Source organism: Nematolebias whitei, chromosome 15, assembly GCF_014905685.2.
Source record: "Nematolebias whitei isolate Nwh7 chromosome 15, NemWhi1, whole genome shotgun sequence".
Taxonomy (NCBI): Eukaryota; Metazoa; Chordata; class Actinopteri; order Cyprinodontiformes; family Rivulidae; genus Nematolebias; species Nematolebias whitei.
In genome coordinates this window covers 33651194-33661156 of record NC_056512.1, presented here as the reverse complement: position 1 = coordinate 33661156, position 9963 = coordinate 33651194, and the positions used below count along the sequence as shown (strand labels likewise).

Genomic DNA, 9963 nt, shown 5'->3' with positions numbered 1-9963 from the left:
TTAACAATCGACGCTTGCTTGCGCGGGCCGCGGCCAGTTTGTTTTCTTACGGCGCCCACCGCCACCCCCCCCCGGGACCCCGAAAACATTTCGTGCCCCCCCAACTCTCCGCCGCGACTGTAATCATATCTATAAAATTGTTATAAGTACACCTGTGCATAACGTTGTGTCCTTATTAATGTTAAATTTAAAAAATGAATATAGATCAACTTATAATGACGAATAACTTTTTTAAACGTTTTAGTCTGTAGCAGAAACTAAAGTGCATCAATTTGCCTGGAAAAAAAAACAAAATCCTTATTTAAACTATAAACAATTTTGACCATTTGATACTGGAAAATAAATTCAAATTGATCAGCAACATTTTAACTCGTTATATAAAACACTTTGACCTAAAAAACACAAAAATGAATGAAACAATTTGTGCTGATTTTTGTTTTTTTATCAACATGAAGTCATGATCAATGAGCACAGTCATCGATAAAACGAAAACATTTTGTCAACGCGAAAGAGGGAGCAGGTAACGGGTGTGCCCAACTTTAGCGACAGACTGCAGGTGAGAGCAACAATCGCCGTTTCCTGAACTATTTTCCAAAGAGGACACCTTGCTGCATATAATAATAATAATTGTATTAAATGTTAATGTGCTCCGAGCATCGTCGTCATCGTGCAGACGTGCAGCTTTAGACCAAACTCCAGGTGAGAGAGAGCGAGAGAGCTCGTACCGCCGAGGGAACACGCAGCCCAAGTCTCTCACAGTGAGAGGCTGCGTCTGCTGCTTTCTTACAATTAAATAATATTAAGTGTAAAATATAAATATGTATATGCCGCAGATTATAGCAAGATGTGTTTCCGTGTTTAACTTTTATGCAAAACTCACAAAGTTCTCTCTGTGAGAGGCCGTTTCAGGTGTTTGTAGTGTGTCATAATGTTAATAGAAAAGTCACCTCTGCACGGTGTTTTAAGGTGTTGTGGCTGTTTGGATGAGCTAAACTTATTTATATTTAGAACCATATCGAGAGATATCTGTACTGTGATTAATGCAGTTTAATAAATGATCCAATATGAAACATGGATAGTGTTTAATTACTACATGAGCTGAAATCCTGTAATATAATCCCTTTGACTGAAATAATCATTTCAGGGGAGAAACGTCAGTCTTGAAATAAATTAAAATAATAAGTTAATCTCTGCAAATGATCTTTTTTTTTTTTTAATGCGTCAGACAAACCCTCAATTGAAAACTCTGAAATGACATCATTGTAAAAACTACAGAGAAGTTGTTTAAAGCCGTCTCTTCCTTCAGAATGCCATCGGTCTCGATGGTTCAGGAAGTCTTACAGCTTCAGAACACTAGACTGTACTGTGTACTTTTACTGAGGCCTGCGCGCGATATATATATATATATATATATATATATATATATATATATATATATATATATATATATATATATATATGCCTCTGCGTTTGAAAGCCTCTGAGAAGGAACTATGCAGAAAAAAGCTCTCGAACGTGTGGGATTGGGTGGTGTGTGGGGGAGTGAATGCTTGTGTAACGTCCAGGTGTAGAAAACATTTGAATCCAAAGACTTTGTTTTAATCCCTGCTTTAAATGTGCTGCGAGCGCCTCACTTGCATAGTTATGAAGAGGAAGAGGAGAACGAGGAAGTCACACTCCAGCAGCATCCGCCTCAGCTGGGACGTTCTGAGCAGTCGTCCAGATGGCCGACTGAGAACATTTGTATATAGTAACTTGTTAAATTACTTTTTTTTTTTTTGCCATCTTTATTGTAAAGTTTGCAGAACAATCTTGAAAATGTCCTTACATCCACCCCTGATAATACTTTAATAACCTAATATAATAGAGAATAGAAAAACTGTAAACTCACGGTATTTCTGTTTTGTTGAGCTGCTTTTCTTTGACTATGTTTATTCTACATATATTAATGGGGTTTTTTTGTTTGTTTGTTTTTTTTTATAGATAACGTTCCATTTGGTGAAGTTGCTATGGCCCCTCCATCGCTCAGTGCCAAACCCAAAAAGGCCCAGGTTAAAAATCCGGTAACTCCTACGCAGTGAGCACCTGTTGTCTTGCAGCTCTTGGTGCTTGGACAAATAGTTAACTGAGAGTTTTATTCTTCATGTCTTCCATCCAGAAGGCTCCGAAGCAGCTGCTTCTCAACTCTCTGCTGGGCCACACCGCAGCCTCCACAGCGAAACCTTCCATGGCCAGACAGAGACTCGTGGAGGAGGAGAGACGGCGAGTGGTGGAGGCCTACCGTCAGCTCAAGAAACAGAAGCAGAGCAGAAGTGCAAATCCATGAAGTGGGGACTTGAATAAAACCTCTTAAATGGAGTACTTGTACTGAAGGGCAGTGATCTGCAGGAACTGACGAGCAGACTGTGTCATTTTGGAGCTGCAGTCTGTAAACACAGTGCACATTTTTCAGGGAGATAAGTTTAATTTGCCTCCGCAGGCTGTTAATATGTGATAAATAATGTGCCACGTTCATAATCACGTTAAGTAAATTTAAGAGTCACGTGTTTTGTGGCATTGCTCAATAACACACATGGGGAGTGGTGGCACAGTGGTTAGAGAAGGTGGGCCTGTGATTGGAAGGTCTCCGTTTCCTCTCCCCGGAGTGACAACTTCAAAATGTGGGTGGAAAAGGTGCAGCACCCACACCTGCCTCCACCCTCATTTGCCCCACTCTGGGCCCTTGAGCAAGGCCCTTAACCCCCATCATCTGCTCCCAAACAGGTCTCTTGAAGTGAGTCCTCGGGACTCATTGGGACTACCTGTATAAATAAAAGTTCAATTAAAAAAATAAAATAAACAGTCAGTGGCTCACTGTTTATGTCAGATGTTTACTAGGATGTGCTTCTTTGCATTTACTCCCCCTCTGTGTGTTTATGCTTGTTTATGGAAATGTTTTCCTGGATGGTTTTATCGTCGTTTTAGTGTCGCGCGCGCGTGTGTGTGTGTGTGAGGTCATTGAGCTTCACATGAAACGAACAGAATACTTTGAGTTGTTTTGTTCAAGACATAAATCCTTCCCATGAAAACTATAGTTTCATTTTGTGTGGACATTTTTAATTGTTTGTGTTCAGAGTCAGAGTTTCTTTATTGTCATTCGCACCTCATGTGGTACATGTGGTGGAACGAAATTATGTACACAAGGTCCCAGTTACATCCAACAATAAAATGTATAAGAAAAACAGTAATAACATCTAAGATATGAACTAAGAAAAACATCAACTAAATATACACTAAGCACTCATAACATAAAACATTGAACATCAGCACAAACATGAACATGAGTCTGTGAGCAGATGTGCACGCATGAACACATCAACATTGAAACAGATCAGCAGCAACATGAAACAGATCAGCAGCAACATGATATGGTTTTACACAGTGATTATTCTAGTTAGAGATTCATGAGTCTAACAGCCTCAGGGTAGAAGCTGTTCCTCAGTCTAGTGGTTCTACACTTAATGCTCCTTAACCTCCTTCCTGAGGGGAGTGGGGCAAAAAGTGTGTGTGCTGGGTGAGTGGGGTCCTTCATGATGCAGGTGGCCCTCTTCCTGCATCTGGAGGTGTAGATGTCTGTGATGGTGGGGAGGCTGATTCCGACAGTCTTCTGTGCAGCCTTCACAACTCTGCAAAGCTTTTCTTTCTGCAGCTGTGTTCCTCCATGCCACACGTTGATGCTGGAGCACAGGATGCTCTCCACTGCACACCTGTAGAAGGAGGTGAGGACTGAGCTTCCCAGACCAGCTCGCCTCAGCCGTCTGAGGAAGTAGAGTCTCTGATGAGCTTTCTTGATCAGGCTGGTGTTGTTGTTGCTCCAGCTGAGGTTGTCATTCATGTGTACACCCAAGTACTTGTAGCTTGTTCACTGCAGAAATCCCTACAAAATGTTTTTCTAAAATTATTTCATGCTCATATGCGAGGGTTTGAGTTGTAGAACCCTCCCAACAGAATGAAAACGGCGACAACAGGTTTCTGCAGTTTTCCAGAGCTGTTTTTTTAATTGCTTCGGAAAAAATTGTGCAAGCATCTTACCTGTCACAAGTTCTGGCACAGGGTTACAGCATCAGTGGTCAGACAGGAATATAAACCATCTTCAAGAAAGAAAAAAAGCCCCCACACTATTCTCCTACTTAAATAGATGAAGATCCTCCCCTAAGCAAAACAGTTACAACTAAATATATACAAAATGATTTTAACACACGCAACTGATTACCAAACTAGGGATGCACCGATCCAATTTTTTTTTTTCGCTTCCGATATCGATAGCTACGGTTTAGTATCGGTCGATACCGATATGATCCAGAAAAACTGCTGAATTAACTTAAAACATTTGTTTGTTTTTTTAAATGCAGACAAATGTACTGAATTACACATTTTTTGAAAACTGCACCAGTACAGCAAAACACACCAGTAGCTTCACAAGTTTGTCAAACACGTAAAAACAACACATTTGTTCAGTCAGTGCAATGATGAGTGTAACATCCGATGTAAAATAATAATAAAGATACTGAAACTGACAAAAATATGTTGACAACTTTGGTCAAACATGGAAAAATAAACTTCAGCAAACCTTTCAAATGCTTCAGGAAATCTATAATGTAAAATAAATAATAAGGAGCTGAAATAAGAAGAAAAAAACAACAGGTTCACTAACTTGGTTGGCAGATATTTAAAATAAACCGTGATCAGCTCCTGCCCTTCTGGATCGGTCACATTGTCACCGATACCTGATCAAGAGTTTTTTTTTATATCGATGCGGATACTAATATCGGATCGGTCTTTACCGATAACGTTTTTTTTTTCACAATATCGGTACTGATACAGATATTAATATTGGATTGGTGCTTTTCTACTACCAACTTGTGCAAATAATATACAAAACAACAAACAAAAGTTTCAGTCCACTTTATCCCTCAGCTTCACCCAGTGGTCTGGCCCAATAAGATGGATAATTAGGTAAAACTCCAGGTGAAGTCTGGCCAGCCTGTCATCATATGTGCGCTCCATGAAGCTAGCCTTTAGGAAGTTGACCTCAAAGAAAAAGCTACTAGTCTTCAAAATAAAAGCATAACAAGGCAAAGTTCCTGTTTGTGTCTGTATGTACTTCACCTTAATGAGGGAAATGCTTTGCAGCGCCAGACTGTTTAATTTAATAAGAGATTCCCCTTTTATTTTGATCAGCTGGATTTTCACATTAGTTCTGCCGCAAAAGCTAAAGATCAATCCTGTCTCAAGTCCAGGCTGATTGTAGAAGGATGCTGGTGTGTAATCAAGTTTATCAGTGTTACTAATTTTAAAATAAATTATTTTTTTATTGAATAAGTCTTCTGGTTAAATCTTGGCCTCTAAACAAATACAAATGCTTTTTTTTTTTTTTTTTAAGTGAGATTAAAAACAAATACTGCATTGATTCTTTTTCAGTAGCCATCAGATGATTATAGCAGCAGATGGTGTTTCAAAGGGCTTTACGACAAAAAAGTTAAATCATGTCATCTGGACGGTTTCTTTTTTGGAAGAAGACGTTTCATCAGCGTCAGACTTCTGATGAAGTCTTTCGGATGAAAGACGAAACATTTTCTTCCAAATAAAAAAAAAGAAAACGTCCAGATGACATGATTTAACTTTTTTGTGATTTATTTACCTAAATGATTGGACATACTTATTGTTTTTTTTTTTGGTTTTTTTACCATGGCCGCTTGTCCTGAGCCTGGTTCTGCTAAAGGTTTCTTCCTCATGAGGGAGTTTTTCCTTCCCACCGTCGCCTTCGTGCTTGCTCAAGATGAGAGTTCTGCGATGGAGTTAAATTCAAAGCAGTCTGCTCCTCAGATAAATAGTAACTTATTATTTTTATATATGAATGTTTCTGTTCAGTGCCCTGAGATGACTCCTGTTGTGACTTGGTGCTATAAATAAACTGAATTAAATAGAATTATGGCCAGGTTGTCCTCGGGCTGGTTCGGTGAGTAAGCAGCCATTTTGCCTATAATATTTGATTGTTATGCACTGCTGATCTATTGTTTTAGACATGCGCCTTCATTTTGCATACAGTATGTAAAGCCTGGGAACTCAACAGCAGACTGGTTCAACATGTCAACAAAATAATACGACAGATCCTGTTCACAGGATGAAAGACAAAACGCTTTCTTCCAAAAAAAGAAACTGTCCAGATGACGTTTTAACTTTTTTGTGATTTATTTACCTGGATGATTGAGCCTACTTACTCTCTTTTTGTCTGGTTTGTGAGTAAAATCTAACGGTTCTGACTTTTTTCTCTCATCTGTTTGTCCACTGATTGTTGTGTGATGAGGACATGTCCACATCAGAGACAGCTGCTTGTGATTTCTCCTGAGCCGAGCACACCCATCAGCACTCAGGTGTAAGACATCCACTCACGTTGTCAGGGGAGCTACATTTGCTGCCTGGGCTGTTTATGATTTCAAAGAGCATCACTGACCTGGTAACATCTAAATATGAACACCAACTAATATTTAGTTCACAATATTCTGCGACATATCTAATAACCAGGCATCCAGAGAGACTTTTAACATTAAAATGGTGCAAGAAAGTTCTAAAAGGCTGCATAGACACCTTTATTTGTTGTGTAGACTGAACGTTTGTCACAAGTACTGTATTTTCCAGAGTATAAGTCGCATCAGTCCAAAAAAAAGCATTGTGAAGAGGAATAAAAAACATATTTAAGTTGCTTTGGTATATAAGTTGCATTTATTATGCATCACCACTGACCCGTCACGTTTATTTAATGGTCAAAACAGCTTCATTTCGCCTGGGCAGCGCGACGCCATCCATCAGCCGGAGCCGCTAGCTCTCCAGCGTTCCTCCGCCTGCACCAGCTGAGTGAAGCGATTGCTCACGGGAGGACTCGCTGTTGCAGTTCTTCGAAATTTAACAAGATTAACACTTAAAAACAATTGTTTGTTTGCTCAACATTATAGCAACAATGTGCATCAGTTGAACTTTTTCTTAATAAATGCGCTTTAACGCTCTAAACTACTTTATTTCGCCTGGGCGGCGCAGCGCCATCCTTCCATCGCAGCCGGAGCTGCTAGCTCTCCATCGTTCTTCCGCCTGCACCAGCTGAGTGAAGCGAGCGCGCGCAGGAGGACTCACTGTTGCAGTTCTTCGAAATTTAAAACATCAGTCCAAAATTTTGTTGTAAATATGGGGGGTGGGGGTGTATATAAGTCGCAGGACTGACAAATCTTTGCAAAAAACGGTGACTTATTTGCCGGAACATACGGTATTTGGATATTAGGCAGGAAATAATGTGACGTGCACTGTTTTAAGGATGTACATTTGCGCATGCTCTCGCAACATTAATGCAATTTATAAAACCTGCACTTTGAATATGAAAAGTCAAAAAAGTGTTGAAAATGTTCTGATTGTATTTTCAACCTGTGCTATGAGCAGGATGTACAAATAGACATTTTCCCACATTTGCCGTCTTGTTTACTTGAACAAAGCTGCAGTTTGTGATCAATTAAATTTTTCAAGCAAGTGCTCATGACTGCTGACTGCGCGAGGAGGTGGGAGTCGTTGGGAGAAACCTGAATCAGCTTAATGCTAGGCAGCCGCAGCTGTGTGTGTGTGTGTGTGTGTGTGTGTGTGTGTGTGTGCAGGCTAGTGCACAAAAGACACATTTTAAGTGAATAATTTTGCTTGACAGTGCAGTGTGAATAGCACACAGCTCATTTCAAGTCAAAGCAGGTATAAATTCTAATTTGTTTAAAACTTTTTTCATTCAAATAAACACCACACATGAAGATGTTATTAGCAGCTCAGGTGAACGGAGAATATTACAGAGCTAAAATGAAATGTTTTGGTCTGTGTGTGGTTGGTCTCATTATATCTGATTACTATGAACGTTAATGCACTTTTACAGTTTTCTTCCTGGTAAGTCTTTACCACACAGCCTGGCAGCATCGTGTGGCACCTGATGAGCCTTATCCGGTTGACTTCATGTAAATATCTGCTGAAGCCACAGCAATATGTTTCCAATGACGTTTCTTCTTTCAGTGTCTCACACCAGTCAACTTGTTACATTTGTACACAGGAAAGAGTCAACATGCACAGCACAGAATTAAAGTTAGCTTTATACATTTATTTGTGTTGTATGTATTTATGATGACATAAAGGATTTTATTTTTACAACAAAAATCAAAAATATTCAAAAGTGGAACTTACATTGAGGAAACTGCATTATCCATTAGTGGCAGATTAATGAATTACCAGCTGGACCTTATTTTTATTGGGCATTTTAAAACTTAGTCAAATACAATAATTACACAGTGTCACTTTATGGACTGAAATATATTGCATATAACCATCTAAACCATGTTTATTGTTTTGTAATTGTGAACGAACAGAATTATGAATATTGATTTTGCAGAAAGTTCAGTTATACCTAAATATTTTACTCGTTGCTCCATTTTAGATTTGAAAGAAAAAGTCAAATGGCAGCAGGAGCATTTGTTAGTACTGACTAACCAGGAGTGTGAAGCTGCTGGCTTCAAACTGTTTACGTCTAACGGAACAGAAAGTGGGTTTAAACCAGGAAAACTTGCTACTGAAGAACTGAAATGCAACTTAAAAAAGAAAAAACTTTTGTTACTATGTCATCTGTCTTCAGATCAAAGTGTTTTACTTATTTCATTTTCAAATTTTCATTGTTATGCTGATGATACACAGTTATATTTGTCCATGAAACCCAATGAATCCAATCAGTTACTTAGACTACAAACATGTCTTAAGGACATTAAAAAAAACTGTATGACCCTAAACTTTCTGCTTTTGAACACAGACAAGACTGAGGTTTTAGTTTTTGGACCTGAACATCTTGGGAATATATTTTTCAGTCTTTCACCCTCCTTGGATGGCATTAATCTGTCCTTCAGCTCTAAGGTGAAAAATCTTAGTGTTATTTTTGATCTTTTAACCCCCACATTAAAAACGTTACCAGAACAACTTTCTTCCACCTGCGTAATATTGCTAAAATTAGAAACATCTAAAAACGATGCAGAAAAACTGGTTCATGCATTTGTCACGTCTAGACTGCACTATTGCTATGGTTTATTATCTGGATGTCCAAATTTATTAACCTTTATTTAACCAGGCGAATCCCATTGAGATCACGGTTCTCTTTTGCAAGGGAGGCCTGGGCAAGATACAGATCTACATTTATTTCTTAACCAACTACTTCTTCAAAGTCTTCAGTTGATCCAAAATGCTGCTGCCAAAGTCTTAACTGGAGTTAATAGGAGAGATCATATTTCTCCAGTTTGAGCTTCTCTCCATTGGCTCCCTATCAAATCTTTCTTCTAATCTACAAAGCTCTCAACAACCTAGCTCCATCTTAAATTAGAGATTTTGTTGTTCCATGTTTTCCTAACAGAGCACTTTGCTCTCAGACTGCAGGCTTACTCACGGTTCATAGAGTTTCCAAGAGCAGAATGGGAGGAAAGATCTTTCAGTTATCAGGTTCCTCTCTTGTGGAACCAACTTCCAGTTTATGTCTGTAAGGCTGACACATTGTCCAGTTTTAAAACTGGGATTAAGACTTTCCTTTTTGATCAATCCTATAATTAGGGTTGGCTTGTTATGCTGCCTTAAGCTTAGATTACTGGAGGACAACTTGACCTCATTTCCTTAAATGAAGTTTTGCAATTGAATAGTTTTCATTTGATATTATTTATATCTCAACATGAGATTCTCAACCTGCCATTGTGTATCTGTTCCTCCTTCCTGTTCCTCTCGGACCCAGCCGGTTGAAGGAGATGGCCGCTTGTCAGCCTGGTTCTGCTAAAGGTTTCTTCTTCATGAGTGACGTTTTCCTTTCCACTGTTGCCTTCATGCTCGCTCAAGATGAGAGTCTGCAATGGAGTTAAATTCAAAGCAGTCTGCTCCTCA

General features: G+C 39.1%; 1 protein-coding gene across 1 annotated transcript in view; it reads left to right on the top strand.

The window, feature by feature from the left end:
• Nucleotides 1-2606, top strand: part of ccdc137 (coiled-coil domain containing 137) — a 4441-nt gene extending 1835 nt beyond the window's left edge. The window contains exons 5-6 of the mRNA XM_037688404.1: nucleotides 1984-2063; nucleotides 2159-2606. Of these exons, the coding sequence (XP_037544332.1) occupies nucleotides 1984-2063; nucleotides 2159-2326 (248 nt within the window). The 3' untranslated portion in view covers nucleotides 2327-2606. The remainder of the gene's footprint in view (nucleotides 1-1983; nucleotides 2064-2158) is intronic.
• The last annotated feature ends 7357 nt before the right edge of the window (nucleotides 2607-9963 follow it).